Here is a 17,375-nt window from a genome sequence, read left to right as displayed (position 1 = left end):
CAAGGACATAATCCACTGACTACACTTGCATGTCAGAGTCTGGGGGCCATTGAGAAGTTTAGACATCCGGATTTTTTGTCTGAGTCAACGTGAGTCACAGATAACGTTTCAGACCAGTCAGACCTGGGCCCGCGGGATTTAAAGTCATCTCATAGTGTAGATTTTCTGTGACTAACATAGACTTGAGACAAAACTTTTTCTGTTTTGTTCTTCTTGAACTTGAACACAAATACTCTGTCCCTAGATACAAAATAAAAATTGTTTACAAGTGTTTTTCATTGGTCAAGAAAATATATAAAGGTTTTGGAAAATTTCAAGGCAATGTCTTGTAGCTGTTGTTTGCAACATTTTTAGTTAACTTTCGGGTATTTCTAGCCTAACTGAGTTCATGTGTTCATTCATATAATCATTTATTCTGACAAACTAATTTTCCTCTTATATCTTACATTATATAAAGAATATAGAATATAATCTTATATTGCTGTATTTTCTGTGGTTTACATATATTGATGAATACATTATCACAGCACGGTTCTTCAAACTGTGATTATAATTCAGATTCAGTTTAGAGAAGTCTCTGCAGGTCAGACCATTACACCAGTGACCAGCTGTACAACAATAATGACAGTTTGGAAAAAAGACATTAGCTTTATTTAGGCATCTTAATAGACAAAACAGATGTTTATTAACTGAAACATCTCTCCAGGATCAACGAGGCCTGAAGCTTAGGCCTAGTCAAATGATTACCAAAAACATCTCTCTACACATCAGCTACCTTATAAAAATGTATAAAATCAAAACAGGTTTTTGAAGTCGACAGGAACCAAATGACAAACCCAGCCCAATCCCAAACTGGATGCAGTGTTAACCAAGTGTTAGGCAGCCCCACATTCAAATAGACAAGGGTTTAGTAGAGATTTACAGGAAACTGAGCAGGTCTTGTCCAAGGACTGGTCAAGTTAGCTTAATCCAACCAGCCCCAATGGCCAAGTCTATTTGCAACCATTAAAAAAAAAAAAAAAAACAACCCTTAGGGTGGGTGGAGGGGGTCATTTACATTTACCACAATACAGTATGAACAAACAAAACCTGAACTGAGGGCGCTCTGGATCTGGTTTATGTACAAAAGTAAAAGTAACAGGAGCGAGAATGCACATACTATACAGCAGTTTTGTGTGGTAGAGAAAATGACAACTTCTTCAGAGATGGAATTCTGTCAAGACCAAAGGACAAGTCGCAAAGAAGCAGCCGCTGTGTATCAAGGGCCGTGAAGCGTGGTTGTGTCGGTGGTGGAAAACGGTGGTGAATGCGGTCAGTTACATCAGGCCTCCTGTCTGTTGCTGAAACACATCGATTGTATCTTCATCTTCCATTTCCAACTGTTGGGAGACAAAGGTTATTTCTCTCTCACTCCATGTGTCCAAAGTGTAAAAATATAGACTAAAGTCATTCATACATTTTAATTACAAAATATGTAGCATCTGAAAATTTACATTCATTAAAAAAGTATTTAATTTAGCAAATAATTTCTGATATTACTTTGTGGTATTCACATAAAATGTGAGATTTAATGTTTAATGGATCAATCAGGGTTTTGGTGTGTTGAGAAAGTACCAAGAACTTCCCGGATCCCTGGTGCAGTGTAGTGCCACCACTGCCCTTAGTTCTCAAGTGTTTTAATTGGAGGAGACATGTTTCATTATTTGTTCATGTACATTGATAAATAAGTACATGATGTACTCATGTTAACTTGGTTATTGTTGAACTCTGACTTAAATACAGTAAATCCAACTCACCTGTGCAGGTGTGTCTGTTTCATTTATCGGTTGTCCATCAAATCTGAACCTGATTTGCCTCATTGACAGTCCCTGATGGATAGAAACATTAAGTTCACTTTAATTGGATTGAAGAAACAAACAACTCCACTCTGGTAAAACAGGAAGGTTGAAAAAGCAGCAGAACAAATGTGGTTCAGAGCCAGTAAACAATGGACAATGAGTCTGTAAAGAAATACAACTGCAAATGTGACCATTAGGAACTTTTTAATGAGCACCATCTGTCCTTCTTTTGACCTTTTATTACACTTGATTTATTACAAGTCATTCTCATCTGTGATATAGATTACAAAATAGTTTCACCAAGGACAAATATCAAAATAAAAGACTGCAGGGTTTGACAGCGATTCATAAAAAGTATATAAAATACTTTTATAGCAGGTTTAAGGTCCAAACACTGACTCATGTTAATTTACTAAACAGACCCAATATTCTTTGGAAGAGCTGAAACTTGAGATAAACAAATAAAATAAAAAATAATTTTATAATGCTTAGATTTTATTACTTGCAAAAGAAAGTCTCCCCATGCGGTCGCTAGTTGACGGAGAAATAAATACTTTTGTATTATTTTAGAGTTATTTTGCATCTTCTACTTGCAAACAAAGTCACAGGGTTCTAAATGTACATTATGTTAATTTCCATGCAGTGACTGTGATTACGTTGACTTGTGTTTGTCAAGGCAAATGTTTACTTGAAATGGGTACATTCAGTGTGTGATGTCACTGAGTCACCCTTCCTCCCATTCCTGCCTGGGAACCACTGCTTTACTGGTCACCACAGGAAAACCAAATAACCCTCATCCTGAAACAAACATCTTCCTCAATGTTCACAGTCGGTCAGCAATGACTGTTTTGCACACTGATATTGTGCTTCACCCACCTGTCTCTCACAATAGGCCTTCATGAGTTTGATGAGCGGTGTGTGTCTTTTAATTTTGAACTGCACTACAGATCCATCCTGGCCTGCCACCTTCAGGTTTATGTGTTCATTATTCTCTGTCTTCACCCCTTCCTGTAGTAGAGAAGTAATAAGATAACACAGATTAGTAGAGATACTACGAGTATTGAAGTTGGGAGTGCATAAAAAATAAAAATCTAAACCTAAAAAATAAATACACTTCAGCACTGTAATCACAATTACCAAAAAACAAACTTTCTGACCAAAGACGTTTTTCTCCTTTTTACTCCATTCCACTCAATCCAAACAATGCAAATGCAAAAAACAAACTCCCAGGTGCATTTGGGTGTCAAGGTTTTTTAGAAGTCAGCAGGAGTCGGGTTTTTAATTAATCTTTGACGCATTCTTTGTTATAAATTTGTCAAATTTTGTTGACATAATAAGTAAATCTGTAACAAATAATCAAAGAAAATAGATGAACTGATTACAAAATGATCAAGAGCTACAGCTTTAATAAAACTCACTAAAATAAAAAAAATGTGTAAAACAAAGTTGGACACAACTTTATTATAGTAGTTTGTTCAGATAAAAATTTCTATTTGATCAGAACCAAAAGAAACACTACATCTACGATCCTGGCACCTGTCAATGAACATCATTACATCAGGCGTTACAACCTTATAAACTGATTTGCAAGCAGTGTTATTTTACTTCATGATTATATATAGTCTGTATAAGTTTACCCCTAAATTCACTTTTCAAATAGAATAAAGTTAATAGAACATCTATTTTTGTACAGTCTGCCAATAAGACCAGTTTAGATCTGAGAACTGTATATATATATATATATATATATATATATATAGGTGTTAATTGGTGTAATTTTATATTTTATTTATATACAATTTTGGAAATACCTGGTATTTATTTTACATAAGACATATTTAATATGGTTTAACTGTTATCAAGTTTCATGTGCCTACTGTAAAAAATGGAAAACAGAAATAATTATTGTTAGAGCAAACACAAGAGCCACCACGTGGTTACGGGTAAACAGAAACAAAAACGCAATGACACCGCATTTCTCTTGCAAATTAAAAGTTCCCAAAGCACACTTCTCTTTGTTTACATTCGCCGGACTTGTCAGACAGAAAAGTCACTGCTTGACATCAGAAAATTAATGTCTGAGATTTATTTAAATGGAGTTTTGACGGTTGTTTATGTTACGTCCTCCTTGGATCTTAGAACACGGTGAGGAGGACACCATCTGGTTGCAGTGTCAGATTGGATCCAACAGGCGCGGCGGCCGTGTCATACACACAGGACACATGATCCTCGGTACACCTGTGAGGCCGCCCGTCAACAACAGGCGTCTCTGATGACAAAGATATGACACAAAGCAGCGGCTCAGTCAGAGCTGCTCTCTGTCTGCAGCCTCACTTTCATTTTCACTGTTTTTGACACCAAAAAAAAAAAAAAAAACATCTGCGCGCCTGTGGATGCGCGTTCACAAACCTTCCGCTCTATCAAAGTAGGGATGGCTAGGAGTTGAATTTGACTCTGAACTTTATCGCTATGATGCAAAAGATGTGGGACTGTCTATATTTAGACGCCCGCTCACTTCACAAATTCGCTTAAATAACGCGGTATTGAAAAACTATGCAAAAAGACTCACCTTTGGTTTTTCATCAGCCATGGTCACTCTTTTGGCGCTTCTCTATGCTGCCACACAAAGAATACGAGTACGCGCACGTACTCGCCCACCCTACAAATTTCGAACCCAGCGTGCGCGATCTCGATGCAGTGCGCGTCCATCGCTATCATCAGTGAATGGCTGCCCTTAGTCACATGGACTAAAGCGCAGTCATTGCATGGGCGGGAGAGACTGGATGCGCGTTAAGGAGGTGGCGAGCGCCACATGCACGCGCACAGCGGTGTTTTACTTTTTGTTGTAGTTTAAAGGAAATTCCATGCCAGAATAAGCATTTAAATACCTAACTGGCTACATAGTTAGGATCTAATCACCATTCTAGGCAAAAGCAATACTACGGAGGTGCAGTATTTTCAGTAAATGTTGTCAGTTTTTATACCCTGAATCCTGGCGGCCATCTTGTTTTCCCTCTCCTGTGAGCAAAGCATACAGAATCAAAAACGAATTGTCTGGTATTGAAGTAATGTCGTATCTACAATGAAATTATATCTACCACTTTGTAATAATGATAATAATTATTAATTAAATTATAAATTATTATAATTTAAATATTTGCACGATGTTTTTTATTTAATTCGCTTTTATATCGTGTACTCTTCTTATATAGAATTTAAATATGAAATTTTTAATCATGGACATACAATTTATGAATAGGTCATTTCTTTGGATACCTGAATGAGAATACATTAGACAACAATGTGTACAATGAAACAGGCAGTAAATAGAGCAGCCCTTTCCCTGACGTCATCACGCGTGCGCCGTCATTTGTTCGGCTGAAAGAGAGGCGCGGGAGCTGCATTGTACCTTAGGGTTATGAAAAGAAGTCATTATAGTTGTAAAATCTAATATTATTGTATTTTTGCAGTGTAGATATAGGTCTTCTTTAATGGAGGAGGTAGATGTCGAGCCGGTCATTACTGTAAGTAACCGCTGAGCCTATTTTCGCTTTATTTACAGAAAGTAAATAGCAATCCAGCTAACATTTAGCTACATAGTAACAACCTGTCAACTTGACAGCATACTTCAGTCAGATTGAGAGATTCCTTTTTCTCAAAAATGTTTCAATCGGTTTATTGTCAGGTTTAAATGAAGTATTCAATTCCGAATTGGATTATGTGACTCACTAGTATCATCTCACTTGGATAGATTTCAAACTTGATTTTCAAACTTCTTTTGTATTTTGATTTTTAATTTTCTGTGTCTTCAACAGCGCCTGTCTATAAAATATTAAGTGGGGGCATTTTGCGTAACACATCTGCCTCAATTGCAACCCCACTTTTTTAGTTAATGTCCAAGTCACAAGGTTCTCAAGAGTTTCTTTTACATTTTTATTCTCATATAGAATATTCCTGCGGCCAGTCATGACAAGCATTTAGGGTTTGCCTGGGGTCCTGGTGATATCCTTGTGTATGAGACCCTGTACAAAGCATCAGGTCTGTATCAGTATCATTTGAATTGTCACTGTACACTTTCTATTTATCCATTTTTGTTGTCATTAATTTTACTTAGTTTTGTCCTTTTTGTCTTTTATCAGGGAGCAAAAGATCACCCTGTACCTTCATTCATGAGGTCAGGAAAGATGAAGACATATATTCTCCTATCTTACGTAAACTCTTCAATGAGTCACATCACATCTTTGTCGGACTGCAGACGATTGGAGAGGACCTCCCAAGCAAATCCAAAAAGCCACAGTAAATTTTCTCTCCATTGATTTCCAGTTTAGGGCAGCGTATTAGCCTTGTATATTACTTATATTTACTTACAAATAGATAAAACAAGCTTGGTATATCTCCCCAGGTTTGTTAGCGTCAGTAAAAACTACAGATCTGTGATACGAGCCTGTATGGAAGAACTCCAACAAGTTGCAGGTGAGATTTTTTTCAAATATAGTTCTGACATTTTTAGCTGTGAGTTTAGTTGGTTTATTCAGGGAGGTAAAATAAAATCTCTTTTTTTTCTCTAGTTTCAACAAAAGATTCAAAATTGGCCACAGAGTATGGGAATCAGGTATGAACCACTTTTATTTATATATTTGAAGAAATCTGCAAAGACGTAACCCTCCTGAGCTCTTTATTTTCTTCTGACACTTTCATAACATTAACATTCGGCACAGGTCTCCATTCTGTTGGCCATAGAGCTCATCTGGAATCTGTGTGAAGTGCTTTTCATTGATGCTGCTCCAGGTGATAATTTAAATTTGTTAATTTAAATTTTCTTACTTACTATTATTGTTGTTGTTGCTCAGTAATACATTTATGTGTGTCTTATTAGCTGGTTCCCTGTTGCTCCACCTTTTGGACTGGATTAGATTGCACAGGGCTGATGTGGACGAAAAGGCCAGAGATGTGCTTCAAAGCGAGAGCCCAGCTGAGCACTGCGACTACTGGGATGTGGTACGTACAGCACAGGACTAACTAACTGCAACAAATCTCCTTCAGTGTTTGTGTGTGTGAACTTACATATTTTGACGTTGCGTTTTGCAGGTAGTGAGTTATGTTTTACAGGGAAGGTTGGAAGAAGCGAGGCAGATGCTGGTAAAGCAGGCAATGCTGCATCCTGCGTCCAGAAACATGTACAAGCTGATGGACAGTCTGCTGAGCAAGATGCCCTTCTACAAGGTGAGTCCAGGTTTTAGTTGATTTTGTACCTAGGAAATAATTTCAATAAGCTACCTCCTTCCTTTATACTGCACAGATATCAGTTCTTTAGTTAAACAGTTGTTTAAATCTGAATTGTCGATGATATGGTCCTTAAGCCGGGTGGAACGCAGCCGTTAGCAGAGTTTGATGTGAAGTGGAGACACTGGCATGACGAGGTGGACCGCTGCCTACAGGATGGGTCATTTGCCAGCAACCAGCACCTGGAGCTCATTTGCAAGGTGGATGTTTTAATCCAATATCCATTTATGCTTAAATGCAACCTGACTAGTCAGTATGACAATATGACAGCACTTTCTTTCCCCTATTCTAACACAAATTGTCCTTCATTGTGTTCATGATTGTCTCAGATTTTAGTGGGAGATGAAGACACTTTACTCACACAGAAGGAACTGCTGAGCACCTGGTATCATTTCCTGGTGACGAGACTGCTGTTCTGCCACCCGACAGTTAAAGCCACAGAGTTACACTTCTATGCACAGGTAGCCCACATTTGTAGCTTCTGTCACCCCAATGGTCACTGTCTGTTTTGTATCCTCCTTATTTAATTACATGTGTTTGTGTGTCCTTTCATACTTCAGTCATGTTTGACCATGTTCCTGGACCCACGCAGCACGCCAGAACCTCTGGACAGCATCCTGCTGGCCGCATTTGAGATCGATATTCACCAGGTCATTAAGGATTGCAGGTACGACACAGAGGTCTGTGGTGAGGATACGAGATGCAACATAATATTGCACTGAAATTTGAAAAAAAAAAAATCAGCATTTCTCCCCTCTACCTTCGTTTTCCTCTAGCATTGCTCTCAACAACTGGTGGTTTGTGGCCCATATCACAGATCTGCTGGATCACTGTAAACTCCTTAAGTCTCATAATCTACAGTAAGCTCTCTGATGTGCTTTATTTGTCTTAGATACATTGTATTCATTGGAAACAGCATTGACCAGAGATTCTATTTTGTTACAGTTTTGGTTCAAACCTAAGAGAGTTTCTCCTGTTGGAATATGCGTCTGGGCTCTTCACTCACCACAGGTAAGATGATGAGAAGCGTTGGGTAGAAAGTCTGGGGTGAATTGTTTTTGCTTTAAAATGGATTGTTGCGTGCATGTATGTGTGCGTGAAGTTTGTGGCAGTTGGCCGTGGATTACTTTGACCACTGTTCAGAGTTTGGCCGTGTTTACCTGGAGCTGCTCATCGAACGCGTTCCTTTGGACACGGAGAGAAAAGCCCTGAAGGTGCTGAGGATCTGTGAGCAGAGGCAAATGTCAGAGCAAGGTACAGAAGCTTCCTCTGTTTGCATCCAAACAGAGAAGTCAAATAATGCTTTTTGGTTCACTGTAATGGGAGACCTTTGACCTTCACGTGTTTGTCTCTCCTCAGTGCGCAGTATCTGTAAGATCATGGCCATGAGGACTCTGAGGAACAACAGGCTGGGCTCTGCTCTGTCCTGGAGCATCAGAGCCAAGGATGCTGCTTTGGCCACTCTCATCTCAGAGAGGTCAGTGTCTGGAGCTTCACTAAGATTCTTTTTTAGTTGGCGATTAAAGTATAGTGACTGTTTACATGTCAGTTCCATTGTTAATATTTTAACTTTTTATTATGTACAACATAGTTTAATTGACCCTGAAGATACAGGAATGTTTTCTATCCAGTTTTTACCTCTCTCACTCTGTTACACACTCACACTGTTGCAAGAGGTCGCACAGCGTGTTGACTGTTGCTACTGTCTGTTGCTACAACATATGCATCACAGACAGGCGGTAAAACAGACAGTCAGCTGTGATACGTTGTTCCTCTGGAGTGTGTTGATTACAGCCTGACCACACACACTTAACAAAGTCAGGCAAACAACATGGTACAAACACTACCTTTCAATTAGTTTACAAGTGTCTGTGTGTTGGTCAGATTCCTTCAGGATTACTGTGAGAGAGGAACATTCTCTGACCTGGACCTGATCGACAACCTGGGCTCAGCGATGCTGCTCAGTGACAGACTGACTTTCCTAGGTATGGAAAAGTAGAGAGAGTTATAAATATCATTTTAGGGCGACAGTACATATTATAAATCCCGCTATGCATTGATGTACTGTTAAAAACTGCAATATATACTGTATATTGCCACACTCAAGTATTGACTGTACTGTGCTGTTCTTCTATTTCCAGGAAAGTACAGGGAGTTCCATAAGCTGTATGGAGAGAAGCGCTTTCGAGAAGCGGCCACGCTGCTCCTCTCCCTCATGACGGCCAAGATTGCCCCCCGCAGCTTCTGGATGACCCTGCTGACTGATGCCCTGCCACTACTGGAGCAAAAAGAGGTCGGCCATCATAAGATGATTCACATTGACATTGATTAACTCACTCAGCTTTGCTGGGATTTAGTTTTAGTCATTATGAAACCTTACCGAAAATCCTATAGAAATTAGTACAGTACTTTTCAAATACTGATGTGGACAACGCAGCAGAAGTAAAAGATTGTTCTGCAGTCTGTTTTAATAACATGTTGGGGTTTTTTTCAAAGGTCATCTTCACAGCAAACCAAACTTATGAGCTGATGTACTGTTTAGAGGAGCTGACGTCTTCACTCAACACCACAGCTCCCAGTAAAGACAAACCCATGCAGGTAGGCATTACAAATGAGCCCTCGCTCATGTATTTTCAAAGGCCTTTTATTACAGTTACCTAGTGATCAGTCAATGTCAATAATACACAAAAACAATAAAATCAACAATAAAAACATACACTTTTTGCTTTATCCTGGTAGTTAGCTCTCGTCCATCACTGTTTACCAAACTAATTTTGCGGTGATGCCTCTGACTATGAAAGGTTCTGTAAATTGGTTCACCTCTGATGTGTGTGTTTGTTTTCTCTTCAGGAGGACGAAGTGGAGAAAACCAAGGTGGAGCTGCTGAGACTAGCCATGGCCAGAAACCTGGCGATCGCCATCGTTAAAGAGGGAACAGTGGAGACCTGAGTGATGACGTCGCCACGGAAAATGCCATCTTTTGCTTTTTTTTTTGTACTGTAAATAAAACTCCAGTGATTAAAATGTCTTTGATAATAAAATGTTTCATGATTTCATTACCTGGTTGAGGTAAATTTGTCCGGCAGGAAAAAATCAGCTCAGAAAGTCAAGCTACCAGTGAAAGAAATTTATTTTTAATCATGCAGTGAAGAAACGGCACCATACAGTATGTACAAACCTGACACTCCCAAAATCTACGTCACATGTCCACATACAACAAAGACACATTACACACTTCTGTACTAAAAAACACTCCTTTACGTTCCATATGGGATGTGATGGTTTGATAGTTTGGCCTGACAGAACAATCCTTCCTAAACGCAACTCTTGAACTAGTTTGCTTCACATTTTCCAGTTTCAGTGATGCACTGAAATTGCACAGAAAACAATCGTGTATCCTCCGAATACTGAGGTGGTAAATGTCCTTAAATACATCACAGACACAGAAGAGCTGCTAAAGTATAACCCAGATAACAAGAAATAAAGGTCACTTTAAAGAAAAGCCTACACTCACTATACTCAGAAACAAAAGAGTATTTGTCAATAAAATCAAACACTGTGCTGCTGTTTAAACATCGATGGTCCACTTCTATAACACAGGGTAACTTGAGATGAGAATTTACTAAAATAAATGTTTAGAAAATAATGTCACATCAACCATCCATCGTCCTACGTTAGTGGATGTCTATTGTTTATACATTCCAGTGTAACTGCATTCTAGAAATCCACTATTTCAAGTATATATTATCATTGTTTCAAGTATACCAAGTGCAGCCTGGTTGGTGTTATCAGTAAGAAGTAAATAAAAGCACAGACTTCATTTGTTTAGACCGTTTACAGTATGTAGAGGCTCAGTAGTTTTTTTTCATTTAAATCAAATATTTGTTCTGCTGCAGAGCAACAACAAAGTGTTTTAAGTGAAGCAAACTTAGTGAAACTTGTATTTTTCTCATGTCCATGTCATTTCATCTTCTTTGGGGTTTCATGGCAGCAGGTGTCAGTTATGTTGTGACACTGGCCTCCTCACAACTTAATAACTTGATTTAAATCTATGCTGAACAATAGTTATTCATGACACCAACGTAAATTCAAAACATGAAGGTAAAGGACATGTCGCTGAGCTTTTTACTTTCTCATCAACTTGACTCTACAAGCTCTTCATAAAACAAACCAGGAACAAAACTGGTGGTCTGTTAACATCTTACAAGTGTAAAACAATGGCCAGAAAATGGTAATGTTATTTAGAGAATGTGAAGCTGTGGACCTGTTACTTCTCTCTGGGATGTACTTGACTTCACACACACCCCTTCATGGAGTTAAGACCTTCCGCCGATCTGTCCTTCAAGACCTTCATGCTGCTATAGATGACCCCACATCTCTGGTGGAGGGAACTGGTCGACCTCTCCGATCTCATTGCACAAATGGTCTCCGAGTGTAAACGCCAGCTTGTAGCGCAGACGCACTTTTTCCTGTAAAGACACACACACACACACACACACAGATGTTTGTTTGCATCTTTATCATCTGGTCACGATGTCTCAGGACAAGAGAAGTTGTGTTGAGAACTAAATCATGCATACAGCAGTTAAAAAGGAATGTGTTCCACTAAAAGACAAAAATATTCAAAAAATGCATTCAAAATAGTTTAATTAAATTACCGTGGTTTAATGAGCCAATGAGCTCTGCTCACATAAGAGCATAATGACCAAGCATTTTCTCTGATGATTTGTGACTTTGCTTTTATATAAAAAAAATTCCTAGAAATGCAGGGTTTGGCAGTGGTCTGGAAGAGGCCCAGAGATTCTCTCTTTGTTGATGAGGTCACGTACCTTTGCTGGATTTGCCAACAACATGATCTGGGTGATGGAGGATGGAGGGAGGATGGGATTGAACGGTGCCAGTTCTGCTCCTGATGGGGGCTGCAGCTTCACCTTCATCGTCTGGTGTAAAGTTGAGAGACTGAGTGAGTACTTCTATATTTGTGTGCCTTTACTTAAAGATGGCTCTGGCCATTTCTATGTCGCAGTGATTTTTAAAACATCTCTGAGGATGTGTTAAAGTAACAAAATGTATGTTTGAAAAAAACTTGAGCTCCACGTGAGATGAGTGAATACACATACTTGTATTCAAATATGTGTTAGCATTTTAGTAAAACTTTCTGGATGCGACTATAGAATTTTTTTTGAAAACATTCTGGATTTAGAGTTTGGATCCAAGACACTTTAACCATCTTAACTAAACTAACAAAAAGTGAATTTTAAGGCTAACGTACAGATAATAACTTTTTTTTAATGTACTTGATTATTGCAGCCAGACTCCAATTTATCATCTTTATGAAGTTTTGAACAATATATGACAGCTCTTCACTAGGACTGACAAAATAGGGTTGCTGTGGACAACAATCACAATCAAGTCCAGGAGGTGCATGTCTACCTTGGGTACAGCAGCTTGCAGTAACACATTGTGAACAGGGAGAGGCGCTGTATTTAACATGGACACCACCATCACAAGCACATCGGGCCTGCCCGGGGGACAGTTAGAGGCGAAGTTGATCAGAACACGAACGCCATCCTTGTCATAGGCCGTCACTGGCAGGACTTTACCTGAGGACAGGGTGAAGACATTAAACACACACCACTTCACAGTTATTTACTCAGCTCCTCCATCTCTCTGTCCTTACTCGGTCTGATGGACTCCAGAGGGACGTGAACGTTGCTCAGTGAGACGTCTGCTGCTCTTGCTGGGCTGCCCTGTGGTGGAGGGTGGGAGGGAGAGAGCGAGTGGAAAAGTGGGCTGCCTGGAGCTGAGCCCAGACTCTGGACTGTAGGGTGGGACAGGGCAGGAGAACCAGGCATCATACCCTGAAGAGCAGCTGCAGAAGAGGAGGCCTGTCCTGGTATGTGAGGAGGTGCCACAGCAGGAGTTACTCCTAAGTTGCCTCCTCTGGGTGTCATCTGATTGGACAACCTGAAGATGGACGTCACAAATTCTATCACATCTCTCCATAAAGGCACCACATTTGTTTTTTAATCAAACGCTAAAAGGAAAATACTGTACATCTTATGATCTAATGAAAACCCTAACATGGCCAAGTCCTGCAGGTTCTGAAGACTCTGCAGGTTGGATGATGGTTCGCTCTGAGACGCCACCGGAGCCGATGAAGCAACACTGCCAAACATGGCGACGTTTGATGGTACAGCCTGCAGAAAGACACCACAACTCATCGCCTGTGTTTACAAACATAACAGTCTCTGGTGTGTAGTTTACTGTGATTTCACAAACCTTCTGAAGGACGTACAGTGAGTCCCACTGATTGGACACTTCGATTAATGTTGGCTTTGATTGGCTGCTCACAGACGCAGGGGGTTCGTTTAGTCCTGCAAACCAAAGAGTGTCAAGAGCTTTTAAATGCTCTTATTCAAACATATGTCTCTGTTATTAATGGACATGGCACATTTTACAATTGTATTATGCTCAGGAACATTTGATCCAATGAGTAAAACAAAACCTGTTTGTCCTTTAAATAAAATCAAAATATCATTACAAGTGCAATGCAGCATGATCTGAATGAACAGCTCTGAATATGAAAAAAAACATTTTAGATAAATACTGGTGATTATGGTTCTGATAATGACCAGAACCACGTCAGTGTAATGTATCGACTGTGGATTAATACCCAAGGAGAGCAGCTCGTCATCGAGGAGCGATAGAGAAGTGGAGGCCTGGCCCAGTGGAGGATGACTCGGGCTGCTGCTCTGACTGCCATGAGAGCTGGTCAGGTGTTTGGGAGGAGGAGGAAGGAAAGGTATGGGGGAGCCTGTGCCATTGGTGGAGAAAGGATGCGAGGGATCAGAGGGTGGGAGGATGGGCTGAGGAGGGCTCGGAGCGTCGAGGTCAGTGAGGTCGATTAAAGTGTCCGTGGTCTCTGGAGAGTGGCAGAAAGAAATGAAACCGTGGAAACAATCAAACCTTCTGCAAGAAAGGTTTATGTTTTTACTTTTAAAGAACATCTCTCACCGCTCTCAACTGCAGCAGTCGTAGATTGAGGTTCTTCATTGTAACTGTTGATTGGCAGTCCCTCCACAATGTTCTTATAAGAGTTGATGACCCTGGAGAGATCATCACTGGCCTGGAGGATGTCACCTGGACAGCAGATGTGCAGAGTTTTAGAGGAGACACACATATTCCTTTATGAACTCCCGGGAGGAGTTAGCCATTTCCACAGGACACCTTTGATGGGTTTTAAATCGCATTCAATATCTATACTCTTAAATTTGTTATTTTAAACAACAAACCTAAACAGGTGTCATTGTCCTCTGTCTCAGTGGCCATTTTGAAGGCAGCACGTCTTAGCTTATCACACCGTTCATACAGTTCCTGAGGTGAAACACAAAGAATAATAGAGTACACAATCACACAAATTGTCTTTCAAGGCATACATTAGCAAGCTCTAGTGGTGAAGACATGGTATGGTTGAATAATTTTTACTTCATTGTTTCAATCTAATACAAAAACACAGGGATTCAAAATGGATATTTCTGGATTATCCGTCTTATCTTGTATCGTGCTGAATCATATTTTAACCTATCATGTCATCATCATACACACCTTGATGATTTCCTTGTCAGAGTCAGTGGAGCTGTCTTTGTTGTAGTGAGACAACATCTCCGTCAGTAGCTTCACGTTGATGGTGACCTCCTCCAGTGTATGCACACGTTTAGTCAACTTCTGCACTCGGGCCTCATCCTGTGAGGCATAATTAACAGAAGGTAAAAACTACTCTGCTGAAATTCCGCAGGTTACAGTTATCAGCGTTCTGTTCTGACCTCTTTCACCATATTCTTTATTAGTCTGTTGGCTTCCTGCAGGTCTTCTGGATTTTTACTCCTGAGAAGCTCAGCAAGCAGCTGAACCAGAACACAAATACAAAAGTGACTTCAATTAAAGGAGGAATGTATTAGCTATGTGTAGAATGATGATTTTGACAAACTTGGACAAGAGTTATTCATTATTTTCTCTGATTTCCTCACCTTCCCCATGTCCTCGTTGTCAAATACTGGATGCTTAGGACGAGTTGGAGGTGAGGGAATTAACGTCATGTCCAGCGGTAACTCTGGATCTTGTGTCACTAAACCTACAAGAGGAATGCATTTTGGGTTAATTATGAGAATTAATATGAGATTATTATGAGAATGCTCTTCACGCCCACCTTGTCTTTTGAGTGTTTGATACGCTTCATTGATTTTGGCTTCATTGGGAAAAGCAACAGTCCAGCTGTATAACATTTCTACAATCTTCATCTTCACTTTCTCAGGTGTACTGTCACCCATATACTAAAACCAAACAGCCAGACATTAGTGAATAAAAAAACCCATTAGAATTCTTTCTATGGAGCATAAAGCCTAGGTGTACATTGGAAATGCTTACCTTGGGAGACACGACTTTAATCAGCTCATTCAAAAACCTGTATTTTCCAACTTCATTATGAAACCGTCTCCCACAGTTCTTCATGCAGGCTTCCAGCACCTATTTGAGATAATAATATCATAGATGTTTAAGTGGAAGAAATGAGAAAGACTGACTTAAAAACAGGACATGTCTCACTGTCAGCGCCTGGAGAGCCTCCCATTCTTGGGGTGACTGTATTTTGTGGACGAGCAGTGTTACAGCAATCTGAGGACTGAAAGAGCAAAACTGCATTGGATTAAAAGAACAGACTTGTTGACATTAACAAAAAACATTTCTTCGAGTATTTGACAGACATACCCTTCCAGTTCTTTGTTGATCTGATCACAGAAGCCTATGATGTACTCCCAGTCCTCCTGTCTGTTGGTTGGATGGGTGGCTTTATCTGAAGCAGAGTTACAAACACAATGATTACTGTAATGCAACTTCTGTTTCTTTCTTAAATATAAGGAGGTGATGCTTCATTTAAAGACAAACCCATTGTAAAGATATATAAGGAGGTGATGCTTCATTTAAAGGTATTTTTTTTTTAAAGACAAACCCATTGTAAAGACTTAAAAGGCAACCATTAATGAGAATATTTAGCACAGGTTGTCTGACTATATTTTTTAATTTTGAAAATACAAATGAGAATATTTAGCACAGGTTGTCTGGCTATATTTTTTAATTTTGAAAATACACTTATTTTATTTTATTTATTTTATTATTATTATCTTATTGTAGAAACAAATCAATATTCAACAACAACATGTCATTCAATTCATAAAAGCCCCAGATGTCAACCACAAAAGATGTTCTTCTGTAGAAACAAATCAATATTCAACAACATGTCATTCAATTTGTCATTTGGTTCATAAAAGCCCCAGATGTCAATCACAAAAGATGTTCTTGTTTTGGGTCAGACTTGTTTGTTTGGTTCCACAAAGTTTCAAGTTTGTGGTTTACCTTGGAGGGACTTACAGCCTATTCTGTCGACAGCTGCATACCAGAAGTGGGCCACCAAAGACTTCCTAATTATTGGTGTTGTTGAGGCATGAAGTGAGAATATGAAATCAGTTGAGAATGTATACGCAAAATCAGTACGTTAAATGTGTAGAACACCTGAGTAATTGTAATCAGTCTCAGATTAACAACATTATCTGGGACTGAACTCAGAGTATCTATTGTATCACTGAGCCTCGTCGCGACCATTACAATGCAGTAATTGTTACCACAACGTTAACACACAATTGTGAAGTTCGTTGTGTTTTGTGAAGCTCATTTACTATCAAACAGACCAGTGTGATTGTGTCCTGCAGAAATATGAGTGTGTGTTGAGGAACAGCTGTCTGCACCCAGTTCCCTGTCACTGCTGTCTGCCATCAGTGTGTTATTAAAGCTCTCCACCCATCCAGCTAATTCCCGCTGCAAACATTAGACTGACAGCGTCCGCCAGCGGCCGGGTGGCGGATGACAGCCTTCATACGCTGAGACACACTACTCTGTCGTCCATAAAAACGTCATATTGCCATTTCCACAAAATATTTACTTCATAAAATGGGATTAAACACTCACTGAGCCAGGATTCAAGCGACTCCCCTTCCTGGTACGCCATAGCACTTCAAAACATCGCGTGATGTCAGCTACGTATGCGCGAGAGACTGAAAGGAATGCTTGGAATCATTTTAACAACAGCGTACATTATATTAAATTTTAAACACATAAAGCTACATGCTTATATAATTTTATTTTTTCAACTGTAGACACAGTTTTTTTTATCTTATTTTCTGTTCTATTGTCTTATTTTTT

General features: G+C 39.5%; 3 protein-coding genes across 3 annotated transcripts; 1 reads left to right on the top strand and 2 right to left on the bottom strand.

Annotated features, from left to right (window-relative positions):
* Positions 1–622: 622 nt before the first annotated feature.
* sumo2b (small ubiquitin like modifier 2b) lies at positions 623–4,559 on the bottom strand. The gene is made up of 4 exons (XM_008329665.3): positions 4,408–4,559; positions 2,715–2,846; positions 1,797–1,868; positions 623–1,379 (listed from the first exon to the last, which is right to left on the bottom strand). Exons 1-4 carry the CDS (start codon positions 4,426–4,428, stop codon positions 1,317–1,319), a joined length of 288 nt encoding a protein of 95 aa, XP_008327887.1. The 5' UTR covers positions 4,429–4,559; the 3' UTR covers positions 623–1,316.
* Positions 4,560–5,329: 770 nt separating this feature from the next.
* nup85 (nucleoporin 85) lies at positions 5,330–10,177 on the top strand. Its single transcript, XM_025064261.1, has 19 exons — positions 5,330–5,362; positions 5,786–5,876; positions 5,978–6,134; positions 6,241–6,311; positions 6,407–6,450; positions 6,557–6,626; positions 6,715–6,836; positions 6,927–7,061; positions 7,199–7,321; positions 7,451–7,582; positions 7,682–7,788; positions 7,898–7,981; positions 8,067–8,132; positions 8,224–8,375; positions 8,481–8,598; positions 9,006–9,106; positions 9,263–9,414; positions 9,618–9,719; positions 9,972–10,177. The coding sequence occupies exons 1-19, from the start codon at positions 5,330–5,332 to the stop codon at positions 10,068–10,070; spliced, it is 1,959 nt and encodes a 652-aa protein (XP_024920029.1). The 3' UTR covers positions 10,071–10,177.
* A 56-nt stretch (positions 10,178–10,233) lies between these two features.
* gga3b (golgi associated, gamma adaptin ear containing, ARF binding protein 3b) lies at positions 10,234–17,277 on the bottom strand. The gene is made up of 17 exons (XM_008329663.3): positions 17,142–17,277; positions 15,888–15,972; positions 15,726–15,801; positions 15,549–15,647; positions 15,331–15,454; positions 15,152–15,255; positions 14,948–15,028; positions 14,730–14,867; positions 14,417–14,498; positions 14,139–14,264; positions 13,798–14,046; positions 13,404–13,498; positions 13,179–13,321; positions 12,802–13,088; positions 12,555–12,724; positions 11,951–12,061; positions 10,234–11,590 (listed from the first exon to the last, which is right to left on the bottom strand). Exons 1-17 carry the CDS (start codon positions 17,179–17,181, stop codon positions 11,480–11,482), a joined length of 2,121 nt encoding a protein of 706 aa, XP_008327885.1. The 5' UTR covers positions 17,182–17,277; the 3' UTR covers positions 10,234–11,479.
* Positions 17,278–17,375: the final 98 nt, after the last annotated feature.

This window comes from Cynoglossus semilaevis, chromosome 17 (assembly GCF_000523025.1).
Source record: "Cynoglossus semilaevis isolate Cse_v1.0 chromosome 17, Cse_v1.0, whole genome shotgun sequence".
Lineage (NCBI taxonomy): Eukaryota > Metazoa > Chordata > Actinopteri > Pleuronectiformes > Cynoglossidae > Cynoglossus > Cynoglossus semilaevis.
This window is presented reverse-complemented; position numbering and strand designations above follow the sequence as displayed.

What these genes read in the sequence shown, in the direction of transcription:
- sumo2b (XM_008329665.3), bottom strand. Translation starts at nt 4,428, where the DNA reads ATGGCTGATGAAAAACCAAAG. An exon ending in AGGCCTATTGTGAGAGACAG is followed by an intron (nt 1,869 to 2,714) that starts GTGGGTGAAGCA and finishes TCTATCCATCAG; the next exon opens with GGACTGTCAATGAGGCAAAT. An exon ending in AAACAGACACACCTGCACAG is followed by an intron (nt 1,380 to 1,796) that starts GTGAGTTGGATT and finishes GTCTCCCAACAG; the next exon opens with TTGGAAATGGAAGATGAAGA.
- nup85 (XM_025064261.1), top strand. Translation starts at nt 5,330, where the DNA reads ATGGAGGAGGTAGATGTCGAGCCGGTCATTACT. An exon ending in GACCCTGTACAAAGCATCAG is followed by an intron (nt 5,877 to 5,977) that starts GTCTGTATCAGT and finishes GTCTTTTATCAG; the next exon opens with GGAGCAAAAGATCACCCTGT. An exon ending in AGAACTCCAACAAGTTGCAG is followed by an intron (nt 6,312 to 6,406) that starts GTGAGATTTTTT and finishes TTTTTTCTCTAG; the next exon opens with TTTCAACAAAAGATTCAAAA.
- gga3b (XM_008329663.3), bottom strand. Translation starts at nt 17,181, where the DNA reads ATGGCGTACCAGGAAGGGGAGTCGCTTGAATCCTGGCTCA. An exon ending in TTAAAGTCGTGTCTCCCAAG is followed by an intron (nt 15,455 to 15,548) that starts GTAAGCATTTCC and finishes GTTTGGTTTTAG; the next exon opens with TATATGGGTGACAGTACACC. An exon ending in TCAAACACTCAAAAGACAAG is followed by an intron (nt 15,256 to 15,330) that starts GTGGGCGTGAAG and finishes TTCCTCTTGTAG; the next exon opens with GTTTAGTGACACAAGATCCA.